Source organism: Rhineura floridana, chromosome 1, assembly GCF_030035675.1.
Source record: "Rhineura floridana isolate rRhiFlo1 chromosome 1, rRhiFlo1.hap2, whole genome shotgun sequence".
NCBI lineage: Eukaryota > Metazoa > Chordata > Lepidosauria > Squamata > Rhineuridae > Rhineura > Rhineura floridana.
In genome coordinates, this window is record NC_084480.1 from 236,731,439 (window position 1) to 236,758,948 (window position 27,510).

General features: G+C 42.2%; 1 protein-coding gene across 2 annotated transcripts in view; it reads left to right on the forward strand.

The window, feature by feature from the left end:
- Nucleotides 1–27,510, forward strand: part of SPIRE1 (spire type actin nucleation factor 1) — a 160,885-nt gene that overhangs the window by 107,865 nt on the left and 25,510 nt on the right. Inside the window, exons 9-12 of one of the 2 annotated variants that reach the window (XM_061594984.1) lie at nucleotides 9,251–9,417; nucleotides 16,996–17,086; nucleotides 18,876–19,018; nucleotides 22,460–22,633. In XM_061594984.1, the coding sequence (XP_061450968.1) occupies nucleotides 9,251–9,417; nucleotides 16,996–17,086; nucleotides 18,876–19,018; nucleotides 22,460–22,633 (575 nt within the window). The remainder of the gene's footprint in view (nucleotides 1–9,250; nucleotides 9,418–16,995; nucleotides 17,087–18,875; nucleotides 19,019–22,459; nucleotides 22,634–27,510) is intronic. The other variant, XM_061594991.1, reaches the window with a different exon arrangement.

Genomic DNA, 27,510 nt, shown 5'->3' on the forward strand with positions numbered 1-27,510 from the left:
CATACTTTTTGAGTTCAGTGGGATTTACTTCTGTTCAATCATGTTTAGGATAGGTGAAACTGACAGGGGAGGGGCAGGGACAGGGGGGAGATTGGGGAGGTCGGCACAGGGCAGAGGGGAAGCCCCTTTCCTTTCCGAAAGGAAAACATTGTGAACAGTACCATTGCTTTTCAGCGTTTTCCCCACCTTTTTATACTACAGCAGATACATATAGCCTCCCACCCAAATTGAAACCAAAGCTGTTCCTGGCCACATCTACACTACAGCATACCTGGAGGGGAGGGGGAGGAGCATGAGGAATGCTTATGGAGTCACTATCTTTAAAAATTATCACAATATGTTACCAATTGGTCATGTTTGCTGTTGACAGTTTAATTTCCTCAACTCTTAATTTTAGACATTCCGCCTATTGATAATTCTAGCACCTGGCTAGACAAAGTGGTTTTTTTTGTGTGAGGTGGGGAGTGTTGTCTTAAAGTGGTGCTTTCTGATTTTAAAGATGTGTGTTTGAGTGTTTTGTTTTTAAAAGAGGGTGATGGAGTATATTATATATAATTAATTATATTTTATGTATGCAAAGTGCTGCCCATTTTATTTTGGTTTGAATTCTGATTCTGACTAAAAGATGGAAGAACTGAGGTTTCAAGAAATGGGGGAGGATTGCTCTTGTAACACAGCTACTCCCCCTAAATCTAACTGGAAATCCACTTTCATAGAGCTTGTAGATTAATTTCCTTCCCAGTCTGAAGCTGCAAAGAGTTTTTCAATCGATTTTGAAATGATTCAAATAAATGACTTTAATTTGGTGTTCAGACCAGCTGTGCAAGGAAGATTCCATAATTAATAATTTAACTAAGATCCCACTGGGGAACTCTATTTTCAGAGGAAATGATACCTGTCGTTCTTTGAACTCATTATATGCTAACAGGGAAGCTAGTGGGGTAGTTGTTTGTGGAAATTAAGATTAAAAACAGATTCTGTAATATCACTGCACAATTCCTGGTATTCATATACTTAATTCAATCAGGAATGTTAGCCTCATATGAAAAGGCATTGAAGGAATGAAAAAAAAAACACCCCTGTTAATGTAGATGCCCCAGTCTCATGTTGATGCAATAACAAGCTAGAAGGCTTGATGCCCAGATTAAGATCTAACTTCAGAATTTATTATTATTATTATTATTATTATCAATCATCATCTAGATCTAGGACAAAGGTATTCATGACTGGACTGTGATCCTATACAACATAGGAATGGAGTCTTCATTTGCCCTGCTCCACATCCTCCTTGAGTCATTTCATAAGACTGCAATGTGTCCTTGAACTATAATATTATCTCTTGCCTGTTAGGAGGATGGAGTCAGGGTGTGTGCGTGCGCCACTTTTGCCTCTGTTCCCACATGTGGCCCCTGGGAAGTTCCCACAAGGAAATGGAGCCCTCAAGCTTAGTGTGGTTCTCCACCTTTGCTATACCTGTCTACTCAGAACTAAGCAGCACTGAGTTCAGTGAACATAGTCCTAGTAAAGTGTGTGTAAGATTACAGCCTAAGTCCAAAGATGCTTCATATGTTTATAATGGCTTGGATCCTAAAACGTTAACTCAAGGATGTTTACATAAGGAATGTTTTGTGTGCCCTCCTTTCTCCAACAGACCCTTTCCCCTCCCCCAATCTGGAGATTCAGGGAGGCCTGTGACGCCCTTCCCTGGCTCTCCCTGTCAGGTTCCTACCTGCTCATGGCTACTGCCTGTCACTAGGCACCACCAGGGACTCCACCAGTCCGGACTGTCCTTTTTTATGGTTTCTCTCTCTGCTCTAGCACAGACCTCACCAGATCCCCCTGCTAGGCAGCATCACCAGTCACGTCCTATAACCAGTATTCCCAGAGACTCTGCCTGAGTCTCTCTCAATCAGGTTACCTCTGTGACTGCGTGCTTAAGCTGTCCCAATCCCTTTGATCTATATAGAATGCATATAATTCTGGTTTGCTCTGGATACTTGTGGTGTTATATTCTTCCCTTCACCGCTGCCACCAATTGTTACAGTTTCCCTTCAGCCTTGGTAAGTACCTTGCCCTCCCCTCTGTATATTCCCCAGCCAAGGATCAGGCCTCCGGTAAACCAAAATAGTGTTTATTAAATATTAGAAATAACAAGATTACTTTATAAAGGCACATAAGCATATGGTTTCATCTATTCCTGTGATACTTGTCTTAGTATTAATCCGAACTCCACACTCTCCCCACATCCACCAACTCTCCACACAATCTCCTCTCAAAAACCCCACCAAACACCTCTCAAACAACCCACCAACGTCCACCCAGATTCACCACAGATTCTCCACCCAGATTCAACTGTCATTCTTCCATTTATACTCCCAGCCATTCAAGCACTCAGCCAATCATCCAGCATTCTACTGCTCATTTACTCCCCCCTCCTCTTTCATTCCACTTACCACATATCTTCTATACAAACAGCACTTACCATATTTACATTAATACAGGAACATCACAAGGCCGTCCTGAACAACGTTGGGAGGGATGCAGAGGACTGCTGGGGGACAAGAGAATCACCCAAAATTAACTTTGTAAACTAAGATAAATCAACAAGAAACGAAAGGAAAGTTTCCTGTCTTTTCCTTCCCCCAGCCACCCCATGCACCATTCCACTTTGTTCAGGAGTGCCTCCCTGACTCTCTGGAGAAGATTTTTGTGGGTTGCAGAGGGAAGAAGGAAAACTCCTCTTTTGTGAACTCGCTTAAATTAACTTAATTATAGGATCCAATGCAATAGTATTGTGAATATGGTTATGTCTAAAGAGGCCTACTGTCCTGCCCAGAGTGCGAGACACAAGATGGAGGCAAGACTGGAATTAATTCTTGCTTTATAAGGCAACGGTTAAATCAAAAGCAGTGCGCTTCATAGACCTAACTATGCTGACTCACTACTGACCCTACGTAAGCTAACTAGACATTTTCTGCAGCATGTGGGGTAAGTTGACTCAGCACCCCAGTCAGAGGGGCACCACCTTAAGTAGGGAAGGTCTTTGCCCATAATCTCTGACTCCTGCTAAGTACCACCTTCTGACCATCCTGCTTCTTGCATCGTCTCACGCTGGGCAAGAGGGGGAAAGCCTCCGGATGCTCATCTGACGGCAAAGGCTTGCTAGGTGCCAGCTCAGCCTCGGGGGGCGGAGAGCAGGTTGGCAGGGAAGCATTTGAAGTGCCAGGCGGGGAATCCAGGGTGTGTGTGGAGTTGGCACCTGCACGCGAGATCGTTTGCCAGTGGCTCTGTCGGTGTGCTTGCAGTCAGAGCGGGAGCCGCATCTACAGAAGGACTGTCTGTGGGAACTTGCGGGCTGTCAGCATCTCCCCCTCACTCAGTGTACTCAAAAGCCTCCTCCTCCGACATCTCTCCCTGATCCACCTGGGGGAACTGGGGCTCAACATCATCCCCCCCTCCATGCACTATTCTCCTCCACCCCCTGGGCTTGGGCTTGTTCAGGTAGGCATTGCGGAATTCTCTCACCAAGTCTGGCGCATGGACGTCATCCGTCGTTTCCCAGGAACTCTCCAACGGATCATACCCTTCCAATGAATTAAATATTGAAGCCGTCCCCTGCGTTTCCACAAGTCCAGTATCTGCTCCACTTTGTATTCCTCCTGCCCATTCACCGTAAGGGCAGGCAGCGGCTCCACAGGCACTCTGTGGGGATTTGGAGGATGTTCTAACGTCAACAAGGTCCTACCCTTCGATCCTCCAACTTATGACAGCGTCCCTGGGTCATCAAGTAACACGTAGACAGCCACACTCTGTCCTCCACTTGGATTGGAGGGCCCTCCTGCCAATGCCGATCCGTAGCCTTTTTATAGTCCTCCTTCGCCCGCTCTAGCTGTTCTTTCAACATGTTGCATAGCCTGAAGCTGTTGTACAAAGTCCTCCACCGCCGGGACGGATGGGCTGACTTGGGGGGGTGGCAAAAGCTCGAGGGTGATATCCCAGGTTGGCAAAAAATGGAGTCTGTTGTGTGATTGAGTGCGTGGCATTGTAAGCGAACTTTGCTAGGGGCAAGAAGGATACCCAGTTGTCTTGCTGATAGTTGACATAACACAGGTATTGTTCTAACGTGGCATTAACCCTTTCTGTTTGCCCGTCCGTCTGCGGGTGATGGGACAATGAAAGTCTCAGTTCACTCTGCAGGATTTGCTACCTTGCTCATCAGAAATGTGCTGTGAACTATGTCCCTCGGTCAGCTTCCTTTTTGTCACAGTCGTCTTGGTACTCTTCATATTTCTTGAGCAAAGGAGCCCCCTCCTGCAGAACCGCTCCAGCCACAACATCTGGGTCTGGCTTCTTCCAAGGCTGGCAGTGCTGATGACAATATTTCGAGGTGAACACCACCACCGCCTCGTCCCAGAAAATTGTCAGGTTGTGCTGTACCAGCCATGGCATTCCCAACACCATGGGAAAATGGGGGAAGGACGCCATATAGAATGACAGTTCCTCCACGTGCCCTGGAATCTCCATCCCTAACATCTCTGTCGCTCTGGTCACAGTTCCTGACTTTAGGTGCTGCCCATCAATGATCTTCACGGACAAGGGCTGTTCAAGCATCTGAAGGGGTATGCCATGCTTGCGGGCAAAGTCCCAGTCCATGAAACATGACAAAGCTCCACTGTCAGTCATGGCCTCGGCTTGGAAACTCTGTCCCGAGGGTAAAGTCAGTCGCACCGGGATGAGTAGGGCGGCTTGCGACAGGAGGGGCTGCTGATGAGGCCGCTTCTTTGACTTGGCTCCCAACTCTTCGGCCTCTACGAGAGCTAGGATTTGTAGTTTTCTGGCACCAGGGCCTTTTTGATTTTGGAAGGGCACCCTCGGGCCAAGTGTCCCCTTTTCTGCAGTATAGGCATAGCCCCTCCCTCCTGCGCTTCTCCTTTTCCTCCTCTGACAAGCATGGTCGAGCTCTGCCAATTTGCATGGGCTCCACCCCCAATGGGGTCGAGGTTCCCACGCTAGGAGGATAACAGCCGCGGGGGAGAGGTACAGGTGCCTGGGAACGGAGCAGCTCCGCTCTGCACTCTAAATGACGGCCCTCGAGCCGGCTGTCAATCTGCAAACACAACTGGATCAACTCCGACAGCTCCCTGGTGGGGAGGTGTGTGCCAACTCGTCCAACACATCTGGGCTCAGGCCATTCCTATAGAAGTACATCAAGGCTGGGTTGTTGTAGTCAGTCTCTTGAGCAAAGACACGGAACGTATTAGTGTAGACCTCCACGGATCCCTTTCCCTGTTTCACCTCTCCCTGGTCCACCTGGGGGAACTGGGACTCAACACCCATCAATCATCATTTCCACAGATTAATTTAGTAAGGCGTAAAACTGGGCCACAATTCTCCATAACATTTACCTTTCCTAGAAGAAGGAATTTCAGCTGGTGTACCTATAGGTACTGAAATTCCCTCTTCTAGACATTATTAAAGGTGCAAGAGCTCTGTCCTCATTTTCACTTGGCCATCTTACTACTTCTCCAGCATAGCTGCACTGAGACCAGTAGTTTCTGCTTTTGGTTAAAAGTACCTAGTATTGCATCAAAATTCTAATGGTTAATCAAACCATGGTTTATTGAAACAACCAAATTTGCATTAGCGTTTATTTAAAATGCAGGGCCAAAGGCCAACACAATATAAAAAGAATACAGAGTAAAAACACCAGACAATAAAGTCACATAAATTCATATAAAAAACACCTATTTCTTAAAACTTACAGAGATAAAATTAGCTCGAAGTTTCCGAGCGGCTAGCACAAACAAAGATACTTTGTGAGTCACCTCTGGAATGGAGTCAGACATTAATAGGATTATTTTGTCATCTTCTGGAATCGCCCCAAAGTCAGCTAGGCACCCCTTAAGAAACCTAATTCTGGGAAGCAGATAGATTGGACAATGGAGCAATATATGTGGTAGGTCTTCCTCTGTTTGAGATCCACAGACACATTTTCTCAAATCCTTTTGAATCCCTGCAATCCGTCCCTCTCTATCAGTGTTTGGCAAAGAGAAGAAACGTAGTGATGTGAATGCATGCCTAAGGCAGGTAGGAGAAAGCTGGGTCAGGTATGCGGCACAATAATGGGCAGTCTTAAATCTCCAGTACCACGGGGCCTCCCTAGAGTTAATTAAAGTTAAATTATCTAGATATTCACAGAATTGGAAGACAACCTCGCATAGTTTTTGTTTAGTTGGTATGGAGGTAAAATCCTGAATAGTAAGATGGTATCTTTGCAAAATTTATACTCAAAGGTTTGAAACTGGCTTTTCTTCAGTGGTGGTGCACATATGGCATGGTGGGAACACAACTGTTCATAATGTTTGGGAGTAAAGCACCAACATATGTTACAAGTAACCTGAACCAATGGGGGACAGAAAGACCATCTATTCATCCCTGTGCTGATTTCTTCTCTAAAGTGTTTGTTGTTTTTGCAGGCTTTGCTCCTCCTCTTCCTCCCTTATATTCCTGTTCTTTGTTCTCAGTTATTAGTAATGGCCCCCTCAGTGCATGCTGCATGGCTGCTTCATCATGTATGACTTTACATCTTTATAGTAATAAACCTTAAGTTTCTTTATTCTTTCAACTGCCAATCTTAACATAACTATTTCTGCCCTCTGCTGCAATATATATCTACCAAAAACTCTTAACACAAAGAACCAACAACAGAGAAAAGGTGATTCCAGTGCTAGGTCCTTTTAAAAAGGTTCCCAGCGCTGAGTGGCATGTGCCCCTGCAAATGAAGAGGCTTATTTTATAACTAGCCACACAACCATATTGAAACTGGGAACTCATTTCATGTTCTTATTTGAGCTTCCTTTGATTGTGAAATCTGCACCAGTTCTGAGACTTTTTGTGTCTTCTCCAGATTATTGGCATATCTAGGCAAAGAGCATATAAATGTCAAAGCATCTGTTCTAATTGTATACAAAATCAATCAGTTGGTTTTGAATGCAGAAATCATATGGGTTACATGATTGCTCATTCTTATATACAATAGAACTTCTCTTTAACGTGGCTCACTGAACCGTGGTTTCAGATATACTGTGGGTATGATGATGTCACCCGAGTAAAATACTGTTTACAGAATGCGGCTTTGTTATAACACAGAAGTCCTATAACGTGGGAGCATCCCTTGCCCGCTGACCCCTGCGTTATAGCAAGGTTCTACTGTATAATTTATGTTCTCCCTTATTAATTTGGCAAGCTCTTTAATCTGTAGCTAGAAAAAAAGGTGAATTCCATTTTGGTTTTGTAGTATCTTGCTTTACACCTGAATAGTAGGCACTGATACCAAAGTGTCACAGCTCACTAAAGTTCCTATGCACACTTACCTGGGAATAAGCCATATTGAAAATAATGGACTTGTATCTAAGTAGACATGTATAGGATTGCACTGTAAAAAGATCAAACTCAGCACTTTGCTACAAAGGAATTCAGCCTGTGATATTTGATAGCTATTTTTCCATCTTGACAAGATGAGAAATATATATTCTATAGCCAAGATACTGTTCGGCTTGGAATTGCTGACTGACAGCAGAGGTAACTGTTGCTGTTTCCCGTTTGTCTGGCTAAATTAATCTGTATTGAATTCATTATTTATAATTTTGTAGTTTATACCTACAAAAAACAGCCTAAAAAGCCTTGGGTTTATAGTAACTTTGTGGTGTGTCATCTCTGCCTAATTTTGGAGGATTTCCCCTTTCCGCAAGGGTTTTAAGAAACTGATTCTATAATGCCTTAACAAGATGGTCAGAGCAATCAAAATACTGGGCAGCCGGCAGAAGGGGGGCTGGTGGAGGTGGAGCTGGCAGAAAGCTCTGCGGGATACTCCTTCTGCTGAGGAGCTGCTGGCCCAGCTGAATGCCAATTCCATTAGGAGCTGTGTGCGAACCATCCAGGAAGCCCTGGCTCCCACAAACAGGCCTCCCAGAGAGTAAGTACTCCCCATAGGCAGCAGTGGGGAATAAATACAATTATTTTATTGCGCCAGCCTTTTGGCCAGTGGAGTTTGCAGTGGGATTGGGACTTGGGGGAGGGGTCTGAACATGAGGGGAATCTTGTGTAAGTTTTTACCCCACGGTTCCTCCCCTGCCACGTCCCTCGAATGCCCCATTTTCAGGGCTTCCACTGGCCTTCCGTCCACCGGGCTGGCCATCATTAGTGCACCCTGGTGGCACTGGCAGGCTCCTGTCGGTGCCACAACTCATGTGCAGTGGAGGGTGGAGGGCAGCGGAGCCCAATGCAGGTGGGAGCCTACCAATGCAGCCTGGGCTCCGCAGTATTCAACTCACCCTATCCCGGCAGAAAGGTGAGATGGATTGCACCCATAGATAACTAAATCCACATTGTACAGTAACTAGGATACAGTTTTACCTTCAAAAATATTAATGATCAAAAAACTAAATTTCTCATTTTCTTGTACTCTAGTTTTTGAACAGCTTATCACTCAAGCTTCTCTTAATCTCCCAGGTGCTATATGATTTTTTTCTAGGACAAACATTCCCTGAACAGAATGCCCAAATATCAAAATTTGAAAGTCTTTGAACTTTGATTGATGGGCAGCCTTATTATAACACCAGCTTATAATATACCAATGTAGTATATTACATTAAAATCACAGTTAAGTATATTTTAAAAGGATCAGCCGATCCTGTTAAAACTATTTATATAATCAGATATTTGGGAGACAAAATCTATCTAAGTCTTCACTTACCTTCTGAAAGAAGACAGGATTGAGCTTTAGTGGACTTCACTAGAGAGAAAGATGCAAAATTGCAATGGCACAACTGAAAAAGCCCTACTTTATTGTCTAACAGAACTTGTTTTACAACCTTAGCCATATTAAAGGGCAAGAGATTTCACATGGGCAAAGGTGCACCCCCAGTTTTAATATTTTATTGGTTTTATCGAACTTTGAGTATAGGATTATTTCTTAGCAATACAAATAAATTTATAATTTGGATGAGATAATTCTTTTGAAGGTACATTTATGAAAGTCACATGTTTCCTCACCTCTGCAGTTCCACTAATGCTTTTCTGTCACATCACATTTACATTGCACTCCCGTGTTTGTAATGTTTAGAAAAAAAGATAAATTTCACAGTTGTGAAGCTTATGTATTAATTATGCTGTGAGAATCAGACACAGTGAAGTATGTCTGATCTTTTTGACTCTGCCATCACAAACAATTCTTGGTGTTTTTTTCTAGATGTGTCAATGCAAGAGGCCTCCAAAAATCTTTCAGAAAGCTGTCAGAATGGCAGCTTAGCATCAGAAGCAAAGGCGAATGGTATTGCTGCTACTAAGTTGACAGTGCAACGGAAGAGGCTATTGAAAGCTCCGACTTTAGCCGAACTGGATAGCTCAGATTCAGAGGTAAGGTGTCGGGCAGCTAAGCCTCTTTTCAGGATTTACATTTCTGTCAATTCATTTCTGTTTTGGTACAAATTATTGATCAGTTATTATCCCTGCTTTAGTTTAGGGACTAGACTGGGGGTGAGAAATACATCAGGCTCTCCCAAGATCTCTCAAAAAGTTTCATGTGATTCCTGTGCCCTATATTACACATTCCTGAAACTCCTGAATGAAGAGATGGAGTATTTCCCTATTCCTTTTCTGTTTCTTTGGGACTGCTACCATGGATATGTCTGACTGTCCTTGTCCCAGAGCAGTGGTTCCCAACCTGGGGGCTGGGACCCCCAGGGGGGCCGCGAAGTAATCCAGAGGGGGCCGCGAACAGTAAAGAAATGAATTATATATTAATTTTTTTTAAAAAAGTCTTCACTCCCTCTACACTGTCTGCTTTCCACTGCTGCTGCAGATGACACCTCCCCCTTGCTCCAAACAAGAGGGGAGGCCTTTTCTGAAGCTCCAGAGCGTCTTTCAGGCACACTAAGGGCAGGCATCTGCCTATAAAATACATGGCAGATGCCAAAGGAGGCTGAGGGTGGAGCTACCAGGAAGAAGAGGGGATTACTATCACTGATTCCTGTCTCCTTGCACTGCCGCTACTGGCAACGCCCTTGCTTAGAATGAGAGGAGAGGGCTTCTTGTGAAGCAAAAAGAAGCAAGCCTGCAAAGAAAGGCTGCTTTCCCCCTTCCTTCCTGGCAGCCAGCCTGCCTCCCTGGGGGGAGGGGGTCACAATTTTTTTTCAGCTTATAAAGGGGGTCCCGTGCTCATAAAGGTTGGGAACCGCTGTCCCAGAGAACATTACAGCCCTTTTGCATTCTGGAAGCTAAGGGCAGTTAACAACACATTATGTTGCTAGGTGAATAGCAGTTTCTATCAAAGGTCTTTCATAGTCCACTCTTCTTTCTGTTATTGCCTCTGTCCAGTACCTGCTTGAAGTTAGGTTATACAAGTAATGAACCAGTCTTGACAAAAATGAGATTTCCCACATTTTCTTTTCAAGAATAGCTACCTAGTTCTAAAATTTAGTGAACCAAATCCAAGTAGGCTTCCTTGAATCTTTGTTAGGACTTGAGGCCAAATCAGTCCTTGAACTGGTCACCTGAGGGATGTTAAATGGGGATACAGCATGCTTGCTACCGCCGAGCTTTGGCTTACAGAGGCAATTGCAAGGAAACACGCCACATCAGGCAAGTAAGCTTCCATGCACCACTAGGCCAGGACACTCCTGATGCCTATAAAAATGGTCAAGTCAGGCTTGCTTGTCATGGATGCATTCACCTCCATCTCACCCCACCCTCAGATGCTCAAAAGTTGGATCAGGCAAACTTGCAATACCAGAATATTGTAAACCAAGGTATTAAGCTAGGACTGTGTGCAAATATATCACTGTAAATGTTTAGCATTAGTTTGCAGATCATGCATTTGATCTGTGTTCTCGATAATGAAAGCAATGAGCTCATGAGAGGGCATTGTTATGAAAGGCATTGTGGTAAAGTCATTGAGGTTTTGAAGCTGTTTATATATCGTACTAACAAGAAGTGTCCCAATTAAAATTAACTTCTTTAACTTAAGCAGAGACTGGATTCATTAAAGTTATCTCCTCTAAAGTCCTGAGATGGACAAATCAGTTCAAATTCAGTCTGTGCCAACTTCACATTTTTTTAAAAAATGTTCCATCCCTCTTTGACTTATGGGTACAACCATATTTCCCCCCCCATACAGTTTCCCTCAGAGTGAGAAAAGGGCGCTACCCTCTTCTATTTTTTTCTTTCTTTTTTTCCTAACCAATCTTGGGAAGGTTGGTAGTGGGGAGGGCTTATGACTCATGTGTAGTTCCTGCGCAGGTTGAGAGCCTGTGCAATGAACTGAATGATAGGAGAAAGTTGCCAGATGCCTTCAGAGTGAGAGTCTGTAACTGGCAGAAGGCTGGCCCTCCCTGGGTGTGAGACAGAGGGGGAGTAGATGTGCCCTGTGTGATAAATATTGAGTGGGTCTGACTGTTCCCAATTCTCGCAGAAGCCTACTGGGATAATTGGCTCAGATAGGTTTTGTTGGTTGGCTCTTGTTGGGTCCATATCAGGTGTTTAGGAGCAGCCTCAGTAAGGAGGAACATGGGTGATGCCACCCCAATTTCAGTGATCACAGGTAGAGAGAAGTATAGCCATGGGGGATGGTGAATTACAATAGAAGACAAGGACAACGCTATCTATGCCTTGTTCCTCCTTCATGGATGGGTTCCTCATTGTGCATCTGCTGTGCCCACTCGCCTGTGTGTGTTGTTGTTTAATGCCAGATCGGTACACAATAAGACCATACTCATCCACGATTTGATCGTGGATGAAGGTGCCAATTTGGTGTGCATTACCGACACCTGGGTGGGTGAGCTGGGAGGAGTTGATCTGACCCAGCTTTGTCCACCTGGATACTCGGTGCAACACCAGGACAGGCTGCAGGGATGGGGGGGGGAGGAGTTGCTGGGTCTACAGAACTTTCATGTCTGTCACCAGGAAACCATTCTGTCTTGGAGCTGGCTGTGAGTTCCTGCACCTGGTGTTGGGCCAAGGAGACAGGAAATTAGGGTTGCTGCTGGTGTACCATCCACCCTACTGCCCAGCAGCTTCTCTGACTGAGCTGGCAGAGGCAATTTCGGCTGTGGTGTTGGAGGAGCCCAGAATGATAGTGCTGGGTGATTTCAATGTCCATGCTGAGGCTGCCTCTAGTGTTCCAGCTCAGGACTTCATGGCAACCATGGGGCTGTCTCAACTTGTCACCAGCCTGACACATAGGGCAGGGCATACCCTCAACGTGGTTTTTGCTCCAGATGGAGGAAAGGGTGGTCTGGAGATAGGGAGGGTGAATGTCACCCCATTGTCACGGTCAGACCACTTCCTGGTGAAGTTCAGACTTGTAGCTCCGATCCCTCCCTGAAGGGGTGTGGACAGATTAAGATGGTCCGTCCCCGGAGACTAATAGAATCCGCTGGATTCCTGAATGCCCTGGGGGAGTTCCCAGTAGATAGAGCAGGTGTCCCTGTTGAAGCCTTTATCATGCTGTAGAACAGCGAGGTGCATCCGCCTTTTGACACAGTTGCCCCCGAGCGCCCTCTTGCACTGTGGAGCCCGGATTGCACTTTGGTACACCAGTGAGCTAAGGGCAATGAAACAGGCTGGACGACAGCTAGAGCGCAAGTGGTGAAAGACATGCTGTGAGGCTGATCAGGCATGAGTAAAACATCTAACCGTGCCTAGTGTGTGGCAGTGAGGGCATTAAAGGAGGCCCACTTCTCTGCCTCCATGGCATCCTCAAGTAGCCGTCTGGTGGAGCTTTTCCGTATTGTCAGGGGTCTGTTGACATCAACTCCAGGAAACGAAGTCTTAGACCCTTCAGAGGCCCACTGTGAATTGTTTGCAAGGCACTTTGAGGGTAAAGTTGCTTGCCTCTGTAGCAATCTTGATGCCCCATACACATCTACTGTAGTCCCCAATGAGGTGCAATGTCTGCTGCAGCTTCTTGGGAATGGTTTCACTTGATGCAGCCTGATGACATAGACAAAGTGCTTGCAATGATGTGTTCAGCAACGTGTCCTCTAGACCCTTGCCCTTCTTGGCTTATTAAAGCTTGCCGAGGGGAGTTGACGGAGTGGCGCTAGGGTGTGGTCAACGCATCATTGCGGGATGGAGTGGTTCCAGCCGCCCTGAAAGAGGCAGTGATCTGACCACTCCTGAAAAAGCCTACCATGCACCCATTGGTCTGTGACAATTACCAACCGGTTGCAAATACCCCCTTTTTAGGGAAGGTGATTGAGAGGGTTGTGGTGCAGCAGTTGCAAGTACTCTTGGATGAAACAGATTATCTTGACCTGTTAGAGTCTGGGTTCAGGCCTGGTTATGGGACTGAATTGGCCTTGGTCACCCTGATGGATGACCTTCATCGGGAGAAGGACAGGGGGAGTGTGACCCTGTTATTCTTACTTGATCTCTTAGCAGCTTTTGATACCATTGACCATGGTATTCTTCTGGGCCGACTTGGTGAGATGGGTATTGGAGGCACTGTTTTACAGTGGTTCCGATCCTATCTCCAAGGTCGTTCTCAGAGAATAGCATTGGGCGATTGTCTTTTGGCCCCCTGGTAGTTGTGCTGTGGTGGGCCGCAGGGTACCATGTTGTTCCCCATGCTGTTTAACAGCTATATGAAGCCCTTGGGAGCGGTGATCAGGAGATATGGGGCGAGGTGTCAGCAGTACACTGATGATACCCAGCTCTATTTCTCTGTAACATCTGAATCGGGAAAGGCTGTGCAAGTCCTGGACCGCTGCCTGGACTCGGTGGTGGGCTGGATGAGGGCCAATAAACTGAGTCTGAATCCTAGTAGGATGCAGGTGCTGTGGGTTGGTGGTTCCCAAGTTCAGATAATTGTTCAGTTGCCTGCTTTGGATGGGGTCATACTCCCTCTGAAAGAGCAGGACCATAGGCTGCGGGTGCTCCTGTTGCTAGAGTCCCAGATGACCTCTGTGGCCAGGAGTGCCTTTTACCGGCTTCAGCTGTTTCTGGACTGGGGTAGCCTGACCTCTGTTGTCCACGCACTGGTAACCTCCAGGCTGAATTACTGTAATGCACTCTATGTGGGGCTGCCCTTGAGGTTGGTCCGGAAGCTGCCGCTGGTGCAAAATGTGGCGGCGAGGCTGCTCACTGGGGCAGGGTATCGCCAACATGTCACCCAGCTGCTGAAAGAATTGCACTGGCTGCTCATTTGCTACCGGGACAAGTTCAAGGTAGTCTTAGTGTACAAAACCCTATACAGCTCGGGACCAGGATACCTAAAAGACTGTCTTATCCCTTATATACCCAGTCAATCACTGTGCTCTGCAGGTGAGGGCCTCCTGCAGATACCATCTTATCAGGAGGTCCGTTCTGCACAACATAAGAAACGACCCTTTAGTGTGGCGGCACCTGCCCTGTGGAACTCCCTACGCTTAAATATTAGGCAGGTGCCATCTCTGTTAAATTTTCGGTGCCTTTTGGAGATTTTGCTCTTTGAACAAGCCTTTTAAGTTGAGACCTATCCCAGTCTGCTTTTGTGTTGGAATTGCTTTTAATATGCTTTTAAACCTTTTTTAAAAAACAGTATGTTTTTTATTCTTTTTTTAAGTCTTCAAAGCTTTTTTAAAGAAAAGTTTTTAAAGTTGTTTTGTTTAAATGTATTTTAATGTCTTTTTTATGATGTTTTAAAGTGTTTCTAGTGCTTTTGTTTGCCGCCCTGGGCTCCTTAAGAACATAAGAACATAAGAAGAGCCTGCTGGATCAGGCCAGTGGCCCATCTAGTCCAGCATCCTGTTCTCACAGTGGCCAACCAGGTGCCTGGGGGAAGCCCGCAAGCAGGACCCGAGTGCAAGAACACTCTCCCCTCCTGAGGCTTCCGGCAACTGGTTTTCAGAAGCATGCTGCCTCTGACTAGGGTGGCAGAGCACAGCCATCACAGCTAGTAGCCATTGATAGCCCTGTCCTCCATGAATTTGTCTAATCTTCTTTTAAAGCCGTCCAAGCTGGTGGCCATTACTGCATCTTGTGGGAGCAAATTCCATAGTTTAACTATGCGCTGAGTAAAGAAGTACTTCCTTTTGGCTGTCCTGAATCTTCCAACATTCAGCTTCTTTGAATGTCCACGAGTTCTAGTATTATGAGAGAGGGAGAAGAACTTTTCTCTATCCACTTTTTCAATGCCATGCATAATTTTATACACTTCTATCATGTCTCCTCTGACCCGCCTTTTCTCTAAACTAAAACTTCCTCCTTCTGGGAGGAAGGGCAGGGTATAAATCAAATAATAAATAAATGTGTCACCATGTGCTGTTGTTCCAGGACCTTCGCGGCTCCATTTTAAATCTTTGCAGCAGGAGCCATACTTCGTAACTGCTCCTGTTTTTAAACTGCTGCAAAGATTTAAAAGGTTTAAGTTTAAGATGCAGCTCTCAGACCACTTTGCAGTATTTATTATGGATCTGGATTCCAAACAGAAACATTGTCCATCCTGCATAGAAATCCATGTGTGTAAGATTGCTTTGGAATATGGATCTACAAATTTCTCCCAGTACCCTGTCTTGATTTGGTGATTAAAAATTTTAAATGCAATATTGGATAGAAATACTAACTAGGTTATCCTGTTACACTTTATAAGTATCTAGGCTAAAAGCGCCATCCTGAGCTTCAAGGAATAAAAATATTATTTAAAATTGTTGTTAAGTGGTAACAAAACTGTTAAGGAGGCTAGGGTATAACATCTATGCAAAAAAACAGAGCAAAGGAAACTTCATATAGACATCTCATACAATGCTCTTGAAGAGGAACCCCTCCTTTCTCATTTTCAGAGTGTTTGATTTTAAGTCTCTTGAGAATTGTATAATATGAACATAGCATTCTGCATACAAATGGAATGTTTGTCATGGTATTCTGTAAGCTTAAAATAATTATGAACATACATTCTGATCCCCAGATAAGCATTCACATATATACTGTGTCTGCATGCCCATCTGTGGTCTATGTGTGTGGGATAAAAAGAGCACAGAAACCTGTTTTGGCTTGCAGAATCACTCTTTGCTTTATTGAGGCCATAGGCTGAATCCAAAGTTCTATGGGACTGCAATGCGCACTGGATGCCTCTGCCTCTTACATATCAGGGAATGTTCCAACTCACAAGACCAACTTTAAACTTTATCTCTTTTATTTGTTTTAGTATTTTAACATTGTAAGCTGCCATATAAATGCAATAAATAAATAATAAACGCTCAGAATGCTCAGAACAAATGCTCAGAAAAGATCCTTTGTTAATGATTTAATAACAAGAATACATATTTGGTTCACAGTCACCTTCTTTGTACGTTTTAGTGATCCTAGATTGTATCCTGTAATATAGGATTACTCATTTTAGATGCAGACATTCTGCAGTGGTGCTAATTCCAACAGGATCATTTTAGAAATCACCTACTAAAATCGATGGGTCATAGCTTATTTTACTCTTAATCATCATAAGTATATACATACAAAATTAATTTCTGGAGAGAAGTACATGTGTTTTGCAGATTAGATAGCCTTATCTGCAGACTAGTGATTAATGTTTGTTTATTAGGCCATGTGCTCAGAGCACCTCATTTTTTTTTGAGATTTCTAAGTAGTTATTGGGGTATAATATTTTACAACTACAGTTGCAAATCCTATTCAGACTCTGTGTTGGGAGTAACGGTGTTATTTCTCCCCGTACTTTAAAAAAAAAAACCACAAGATTTTGTGATCTATTGTTCTAGCAATATTTGTATTAATGTGGTCCAGTGACCATAAATACCTGTATGTTTCTATACTCTGTGTTGTTGGAAACTCTGATCATGACACATGAAAAGTTTGCAAATAACTAAAAATTAAAAGTGCTAAAGCTTTTCTTTCACTTCAAACTTGTCAAATAAAATACTATATGTACTGTTTGAATTTTGTAAGTGGGAGGAAGCAACAGATTGTCAATAATTTCTAAATGCCTTATTTTCTTTCTTCTAGGAGGAGTCTGTACAGAAATCAGCTAGCCGCAGTAGTATCTCTCCCTCCCAAATGGCATATACATCTCCAGAGACCACATCCGGGAAAAAGGGTAAGACTCCAAGCCTTTAAAAAAATAGTGCTGATTGTTACAGTAGGAACCTTTAAGAAGCATATCAGTCAAGAAAGGGACACCCAACTTATTCAGTTCAAGGACAGTTCTGATGGCAAGGGAGAAAACTAAAGGAAAATATAGATATGATACTAGAAATCATAGACTGAGGATATGAGAGTTAGGGGCAATTAAAAGCTGAAATCTGGAATTCAGAATCCACTGAAAACTTTGAATGCAGCAGTTCTTAAGTCTTGGACATCTGAAATCCTGTGTTGGGGGAAGGCAGGAGGATCTTGAAACTGAAAATGGGAGACAGGTGAAGACCTGAACAGAGGCTAGGCAGAGCAATATGGCAGTTTAGGAGAAGAATGATGAAAGTTCCTTGACTAGGTGAAAGAGTGGTTTTGAGCTCTTAATAGCAGCAGCCCTTCTGTCTCTTTGTGAACTCCAGTTTTCTGGTGGCCCGAGAGACTTAAAACACTGATGGACTTAGTTTCTACAATGGGCAATGGAAATGATGTAAGATTGTGGGACAAAGTACAATCTCAATACAGGATGTGCACATTTGATTAGTTTCACTTTCACCCCTTTCTTATAATTGTGATATCTTTTGCAAAGAACCAGTGGTGATGGTAGAAGGACACTGCTGTTGTTTGATTATAGACTTATCTGATGTTGATGTTTCATTCCAAGAGCACTGGGTGTTAAAGTGTCTCACACTGACGTGATGGTATGATTTGTGGATTTCTACGAACAAAGTGTGATGAGTGTTTGAGCAAGACGCTGGTGTACCACCTCTATCAGGACAGCTGTGTTGGCCTATGACTTTTTGGCCAGTGGTCTGGCTACAAAAGTGGTTTTTGAGATCAGAGCATTAAGAAGAGTGATGCCTGAGGAATCATAGAATTGTAGATTTGGAAGGGGTCCTATAAGGCCATCGAGTTCAACCCCTGCTCAATGCAGGAATCCAAATTAAAGCATAAAGGACATGAGAGGATTATGTCTGTGACTCCATGTTCTTTTTTAACAATTCACTTTTTCAAATGAGGTTGTAACTGGCAGGAGCCTACTGTAGTCTAGTAGTCATTTATGTCTGTAGGCCTGGGGTGTAATAAAGCAAGAAATCATTTCAGCAAAATTAGAAAATCCTGCTAACAGGCTGTGCAGTTGGACATCTGTTAACTATTGTAAAGCTGTATCTTTATAGTTACTACATATGTAGTAAAGAGATGCTACAATTTTGTCTTGGTTTAGGCAAATATTGAGAAGTGTATTGAGTAAAGGAGTAAACTGTGGTAGAAACATTAATTTACTCCTTCTCTGAGTTAATTTCTCTCCAAAGTATATGAAACTTTAATGTAATTAAACTTTAGCTCATATTTTTATTATTTTTACCTAGATGTGTTGAAATTAAATATAGAAGAATTATATTAGATTTTTGTTCAGAATATGACTTCCTTGGATTTGGATTGTCTTTATAAACAGAAGGATGCTCTGGTTATCTAGTGGCTTGAAATGTCATGATGTAATTTTATTGAATGCTAATTCACCACCTTAATAAATATGTATAGCTTAATCTGTATTCCCATAACACTAAAAATTGCATTCAACACTTGATGCACCTCCATTTGTTAAAGCATCATCACAGTCTGAACAAAATAATAGTGCTGGGTTACCTATGCTGTGTCCTTTTGATGCTCTTGGCCTTGCTATTAAAAGAAAAATGCCTCATCATTAGCAAACTAAACTCTGGTTTGGAAATAATTAATGCTGATTTAATTTATAGTGCCTCCAAAATTCTTGCCAATATCATCCACACCACAGCCAGAGAGGAGACAACCACCCCAGAGGCGACATTCCATTGAAAAGGAAACACCAACCAATGTACGACAGTTCCTGCCACCTGCAAAACAGAGTTCCAGATCTCTTGTAAGTAGTGTAGTAGATCATTTTCAGCACTGGCTGAAGGGTACAGATATAACAGCTCCACAGCAATGAGAAGAGGATAATGAAATCTAAAAACTGTGCTATGATGAATCCCAGATGCAATACCACCTTGAACTGTGTGAGAATTTGAATCGGCACGAGCTTCATCTACAATAAACAGATACAAAACTCCAGAATGAGACAATTCTGAACTTTCTGGTTCAGGTTTTGAATGTTATGCTTAACTGTTGGTGAAAGTTTTACTTAATTCTGCTAACAAAATTATAATGTTCCTAAATAATAGTCATGAAAATTAATGTTTTATTTATTTTTACTGCATGAATTTTCTTCTCCCACATGTTTGAAGTTAGTTTGATTTCAAAAGCCCAGAGCAGCATTTAGCATGTCATCACATGACAATATTGGATCCGTTGAGGACAAAAAAAAAGTGATTCTTCTTGAAAAGAAAGTATAGAAGATTAGTCAATTGGCTTTAATTGAAAGCACTTTTCCAAGAGGAACAAAATGTCTGCTTTAGGGCTGGCAGTACTTTAAATGTCTTGCAATTTCATATGAGGGTTCTAAGTTTACTTTTTAGTCCTTGTTCCTTGCCACAAAGGCATGAAAGTGCCCCTTACAACTGAGGGAGAGTGAATGAATTCAGGTTTTTAGAGGAGTACTTGCCAGCTCTTCAAGTCAATTGAGTTACATTGATTGGCTTTAAAAGAGGCATTCTTATTTCTCCTTGGCTTAAGAGGCTATGATTTTGATGCCAACTTTTCAAGGTGCTGGGGTTAACTTGTATTAAATAATACACTTCACTCATACAGAGGGCATAGCCTCTTCCCTGAGAAGAAATCACATGGCTTTTTGACATACAATTTTAACTTGAATACAGTATGTGATCCTAAGTAAATGGCATTTCAGTAACCTTAAACCCAGTGTGGTATGCAGAGTACAACACAAAAGGATTTCCCCTCCCAAGAGGTAGCTTAAGAGAGTAATGTTTTACACATAAGAGTTTATTTCAAGTATGGCTGAGGGAAATAATCAACATACATAAAATCTCCACTCATTTTTCATGTGGTACAAAAACATTGTTTTCATTGAGGCTTATCACAGCCACAAATCCTCACGGGGAAAAATAATTGTTTTGGAGTGTTTCAGTAATTGACATTTCTAATGAACATTATTCTGTTCCTGATGAAAACTGTGCCTTTGGGAAAAAACCAGCCCATTCATCCTTGTATAAAATAATCTGAAGACTTTCTTGATGGTTTTCTTTCATTCTTCATGCATTTTTTACTATTGGTTTATGGATTTATGGGGATCGCTTATGCTCTTTTTTAATGAAAAGGCACCAAAAAAACCCATATTTTACATTGCCACCTGATATCAGGTGCTAGCTTGGTTTTACTTTTAGAGCTCAGTATCTGGATGAAAGATGTCATTTGGCAACTACATTTAGTTCTGGAGACCAAAGTAAGGTAAAATTGGACCAAGAACTGTGAATATAATATCTGATGGTAAAATTATAGCAGAAAGGAAAAACAATTTTAATGGAGAACCTTTCACCTAAAAGTATTTTTTAATAACAATCTAATGTTTTATATCTTGTACTATCAAAAGGTAAATTATCACATCCCAATTCTGTTCTTGTTTGGCTTTATGAGAATGAGGAGGCTTCTTGTAAGTATTCATTATATTTTCTTTGTTTTAAAAACGTATTCCTCCTCCTTTGTAAAACAACCAAAGGCAGCTACAACATATCATTAGAACAAGAACATATTTTTTAAAAAAAGAAACCCAAAGCAACTTAAGCAAAAAACACAGCAGGACCAATTGGCCAAAACACAGAAAGTAAAATAAAAACCCAAGTTTCAGCTTAGTCCAAAGGCTTCTTTAGGCTGGCCTGACCCATATAGTTTCTTGCCTTGATGGGTCTTCCTGAAGAGAGTGTTCCACAGGGTGCCACAACTGAAAGCACTCTGCTCCCCGGAGATGTCTGCATAGCACAGATGTTCAACAGAGTGCATGGGGGTGGCACGTATGGGAGAAGGCAGTGTCTTTATGCTTGCAAATCCCAAGCCGTTTAAACCAGCAGCTTGAATTGAGCCTGGAAGCAAACAGGTAACAAATGCAACTCAAATAAGATAGATATAATGTGCTCCTGTTTACTCAATCCTGCTAGCAGATTGGTAGCAGCATTCTGTACCGGTTTGAATTTCTGGAATGCTGTTCAAGGGCAGTCCCATGTAGAGAGAATTACAGTAGTCAAACTAATTCAGAAAAAGTATAGTTGACCTAATCAAAGTAAAGAAGAAATTTCAAGAAAAATTATCAAGGGAACCAGCCTGAAGTAGTATTCACAAATGTTATAAGGTTTATGAATACCATAGAATAGTTTCCACTCTGGTGTGTCATTTTGCTTCTGCATGTAGAGTAAAACACTTTGTTTCTTTTTTTTTTTTAATATGGCAATTCATGCCTGTATAATATGCCTAATGTAGCTTGGGAATGGCTACATGAGTTTCTTTAGTATTGGAAAGCAACACATATATTGGCAATGAAAATATAGTTGTGTTAATACTTGCAGCCTTATTCACAATACATACATTTTTGTAAATACAGTAGGGCCCCGCTTTACGGCGTTCCGTTTTCTGGCGTTCCGCTGATGCGGCAGCTTTCAATTAGAGGAAATTTCCCGTTTTAAAGCCCATTTTGCGGCATTTTTGCGCAACGCGACCCATTATAGTCGATGGGTTCCACTTTATGGCAATTTCTGCTTTACAGCGGGGGCCTGATCCCTAACCCGCCGTATAAGCGGGGCCCTACTGTAAGTGTGAATCATGCTATGCTAAAAAGTGGTGTGAGAAAAGCAAAAGAGAGATTATTAGTGTTCTGTTCATGGTAAATATGTCTATTGTGCAATAGTGCCTCCTAGGGGAAATACCTGACATTTCATAGTAATTTTTAAAGAAAAACTGTAGAAGTTATTTATGCAGATACTTAAACTGTCATTTAACACTGTTAGACTGCCTTGCCTTTTTCTACAATATGGCTTTAGTGCTATAGTTCCATGACTAAACCGACTCAAATATGTTGCCTGCTTTAAATTTAATGGCAAACTTCTTCATCCCTTCCCCTAGGACTGATGGAATTTCATGGCTTACCTTCTGCTCCAGTGGTGTCATTTGGTCTCCAAGGCAAAAGAAACCCCATAATTGAATGCTCCTCAATGCCAGTGAACAGGAAGTTGCTTGGTTTTTTAGCAGAATTGGCAGAGAACTTGTCCTTTGTCACATAGTAGCTATAGTTTTGTTGAACTGGCTTCCTGGTATGCTGAGGAAATTAATGCTGAAGCTAGGTTACAGAATCCAAAGTATCTGATACATTTTTGTTCATGTTCAGCATTCCCTTTTCTAATTCCTGTCTGTTGTTCAGGTTCCCAGGATACCAAGTTTATTTCCAAGTATGACGCTGAAAACACTTTTTTCAACCGTACATACAGCCTCTCAGCTTAGCTCCCATCCGTTTGAAGCAGCTTTATTTGCGGTGGCGAGGACTATATATTATTTATGTGAGAGAGCTTTTAACAACAAGTGGAAACTCTCAAAGGTTTGCCTTGTACTGGCTTTATAAATCCTTATCAGTCTTTTTCTTCCATCAAGAATGGGAAAGCTTTCAAAGCTGTGGCAAGAATTAACAGCTGGTCACTGGATTCTGATTGAAATTGATTTCTGCATCTGTAGGACTTTTCTATGCATGTGTAGATACTCTAATCAATTTGCTGGGGAGCAGAAATTGCTTGAGAAAGGACAGCAAAGTAAAAATGCAACATCACAAGATTATTAGGGAGAGGTTTACAGAATCTTAAATTTATTTATTTATTTAATTTAATTTATATACCGCCCTAAGCCCGAAGGCTCTCTGGGCGGTGTACAAAAAGATAAAACAAGCACAGTGTATAAATACAATAAATCAAGAAACAAAAACAAACGAACAATAAAAGAACCAAACAACGTCCAAAATACAAAATAATAGTGAAATACTGTTAAAATACACTTTAAAATGCCTGGGAGTATAAAAAGGTTTTCACCTGGCGCCGAAAAGATGATAGCGTCGGCGCCAGGCGCACCTCATCAAGGAAACTGTTCCACAGTTCAGGGGCCACCACTGAAAAGGCCCTAGTTCTAGTCACCACCCTCCGAGCTTCTCGATGGGATGGCACTCGGAGGAGGGCCTTAGATGTTGAGCGCAGTGTACGGGTAGGTTCATATTGGAAGAGGCGTTCCACCAGGTATTGCGGTCCCATGCCGTGTAGGGCTTTATAGGTCAAAACCAGCACTTTGAATCTAGCCCGGAAACAAATAGGAAGCCAGTGCAGACGGGCCAGAACAGGTATTATATGAGCGGACCTTCTGGTCCGCGTCAACAATCTGGCCGCTGCATTCTGGACTAGCTGTAGTTTCCGAACAGTCTTCAAGGGCAGCCCAACGTAGAGCGCATTGCAGTAGTCCAATCTAGAAGTTACCAGAGCATGAACAACTGAGGCGAGGTCGTCACTGTCCAGATAGGGACGTAGCTGGGCTACCAAGCGAAGATGGTAAAAAGCATTCCGTGCCACCGAGGCCACCTGGGACTCTAAAAATCTGTGGACTCTTAAAAAAAAGCAAAACAGAGGTGGGAAGCCAGTTCAGAAAACAGTTCAGAAAACATTTGAAAATTCATTTAAATTCACTTATCTGGGTTTTGCCTAAAATCAAATATTTATAAATCATTCCTCTGTGTGTATGTGTATGCGCACGCGCACACATGTATGAACTCGCCAAGCATAAAGAAAATTTTAACATAAAACAGTATTTATAAATCAAAATATGTTTAAAAAGCATATTTTATTCTGAGGGTTCATGCAAATATATCTGAACTATTGGATTTTTTTTCTCTAGAAACTAATTAGAGCATTTTTCCCAATAAAATTGAATTGCGGAAAATAAAAATCTTTGGACAGTATAATACATGCAGTTACAATGTAGGTTTTCTTCCTCTGGGCCTTCATCTATCAATCTATTAATCATAATATCTACAAAAACTAATATATAAATAACTTACTAAGAAAAATATCGTCCTTCACCCTAAGGTCCCATGGTGGGTTACAACAATTTAAAATACAACATACAGTTTAAAATAAACCTTTATTGGGCAGGGGGTTGGACTTGATGGCCTTATAGGCCCCTTCCAACTCTCTAAGTGCACAAGTTCTGTCTGGGACACTTTCAGTCTACTGAGCCACTTTCATAATGATAGCAGTACTGGAGGTTTAGCTTCGAAGTTCCATTCCACTGGCAAAACAGTACAGCTAGTTGAATCGTTTCTAGTGCAGTAGGAACTGTCAACAGAATGGCATCAGTAAGGACCTTAGCCCACTGTCTCAGCGCAGAGGAGGCATGGAGGAGGCAGAACTAGCAACAATATATGTTGTACTATCCTAAGGTGTTTTTTGGGTGCAGTGGTTCCAGGGCAAAACCAGGAATCAACTTGCTCCTCAAAGTACATTGCTTAGAAGTTAGAGCAAAGTTAGGATCATGAGATACTTCTAGCAATAGCTCCAAGCTCCATAAGTGTGATATATAAGTAGCTGCTTTTCTAAAATCCATAATAATAAGGGTACTTCCAGACAGGTGTGTATTGTGGGATTGGTACTGCTCATGCATGCAGGTTTTTCTGCATTATTCACAGTGTCATCAGCATCAAAATGCCAGTCTTAATTTTTTGCCATATAATTTGTTTTTACCCTTTCCCCAGAAATTCCAGTAAGTTTTAAAAAAAACTGTTGCCAATGACCCATTTGTGAAATCTGAATGACTTGTTTGCAAATTTCAGTCTGGAAGCACCCTAAATTATTCCATACCCAAATTGTCAACAATGTTCAATAAAGATCAACCTCATTAGACATTTAGAAACAAAAGTAAGTAATAATTATAAGTAATTAGTTGTGGAAAGGAGACTCAAGGCACAAATCACAGGAATTTCTCCTGTGCAGATTCCACTCACAATAATGCAGATTGTTCAAAGGCATGATGGGGCTCTGTTGCAACTCCCATGTATTTTAATGGGGATTGTGGAAGAGGCATTTCAGGCATATTGCACTTTCTGTTTTAGCAACTGTTTTAAATAAATGGTGATAAGCTACAATTAAATTTTACAGTATGTAGGGTACAGTTTTCAACAACCCTCCATGGCACAGAGTGGTAAGCGGCGGTAATGCAGCCAAAGCTCTGCTCACGGCCGGAGTTCGATTCCAACGGAAGGAGGAAGTTGAATCTCCGGTAAAAGGGGTCGAGGTCCACTCAGCCTTCCATCCATCCGTGGTCGGTAAAATGAGTACCCTGCATATGCTGGGGGGGAGGGTAAAGAAAGGCCGGGGAAGGAACTGGCAATCCCACCCCATATATACGGTCTGCCTAGTAAACGTCACAAGACGTCACCCTAAGAGTCGGAAACGACTCGCACTACAAGTGTGGGGACACCTTTACCTTTACTTTTTTAGGGTACAGTTAATATATGATGTGAATTAAACAGCCAGGATCCAAATAGTTGCTTAGGCTCACCCGGAAGAACTTCTGCCCTTCCTTCCCCATCCCCTCTTGAATAGCTGACCTATAATGTCATATCAAAAAGAGATTTAGAAACTCCTTTCAGTTTCAAAAACAGTTTGCCATGCACTAAGGGGGCCTGCTATGGGGGGGGGACTTATGAGAGTAGTTCCCTTGTTCTTTGGATCCAATATTAGTAGAGATGCAGAATGATTCAGTATAGATGTACTGAGACTCATGCAATGAAAAACCTACTTCAAGCATTAAAGACTTTGTTTCCCTTTTCAAGTTAACATTACAATGTACATCATTGGCCTTTTGGCTCCTCAGGTTATGTTACATTCTGTGAATGCAGTCAGATACGTCTGCCATTTTGATCTCATTATTGCCTGTGCTTCTCCTATATAAAGTTTTCTTCAGTACTGACATTTGTTGAAATCCAGCAAATAATAGATTTTCATTAATTTGCTGAGCTTGTATAATCTGCTGAATCTGAGAACTGAAAAGATCTTAGGCAATGTTTTACACTCAATTGCATGTACCCCTCATATCAGTGGGATGGATTTTGTATGGAACTGGTAATGTTAAATGCTACTTTCAATAAACTCTAATTGGACCATTGAATGATTTCCTTTCAATAAAGGGTTATCTAGCTAATATAGAATCTCATGTCAACATCTCAAAAATATATTCCCATAAAAACTCAGCATCCCTCTGATTTGTTTAATGTTGCATTACAGTTTGGTTGTCCTTATGTAACTTCTTTAAATGCTAATATTTTCATTTTCAACATAAATATTTTCTCTTTTTGCTCATGTGTTAAGACAATTTTTGTTAAGTGTCATAAACAACAGTAACAGAACAATAGAGCATCTTCAAGAAAAAAACCTAAAGGACATAGCATAGTTCACATTTTTACTTATCAGTTGAACAAATTAGGCTATTTCGGTGTAATATGTAATAAGTAATGTGTCCTAAAATATGCATTAATTGGTTTTTTAATTTGTTGCAGTTAGTAATGACAGCTAAGGGAAGAACTGAAAGATATACCAAGCACATTAAAATAAAAGTCTTTTAAAAGAATGGGCTATTCCATGTGTTACAAGGCAAAAGAGATCGGACTGTGTGAATGTACACTTGACAGGAAGCTGCAGCCTATCCTGGCTCTCTAATGAGTGTATCTGTGTGGTACACACACATTTCCAAACATTTCTCATTCATACAACTAAAATGGTAGATATCACTTAAGAAAAAACTTAGGCTAGGTGTATCTCTCTTTTTAAACAAAATTATGAATCTGCCCTAAGATACTATATTCTTGATTATACTTAAATGGAAGAAATTATAGATCCAGTCTGGTGTAGTGGTTAAGAGTGTTGAACTGGAAGGCTCTGATGCTACTCTCCACAGCCATGAAGCTCACTGGGTGTCCTTGGGCCAGCCAAAAGCGCTGTTGTGATGATGGGAAGTGAGAGGCTTTAGTGCCACCAAACATGTTTCCCTTTTGCCCTAACAACTGGATTGTATCCAGTTGTGTCCTTCCACTGATTCAAGCCTCTTTTATCAAACAGGTTTCAATGCGCTAAAGCAGGGGGTAATTTTTTCAAGTTTCTCCTGTCTCCTGCTGGTCCATACATTACCTGCCCCACTGTTTGAAAGGGCACCCCAACCCTCTTAAGCAGATCTAGAGAGGGCTACAGAAAGAAGGGAAAATGAGTGGAAATGGCCTCCTTTACCCCCTCCCCAGCCCCTTTTAGCTAATAAAGCCTCCGATGAATCAAAGAGCCTTCTGTCAGCAGGGGGTCACAATTGGATACAATCCTATTGATTGGACAGATAATTTAAAATGTACAGCCTTTCAGCCCTCAAAAGGGCGCTTGAGGCAGTTTATAACATTGA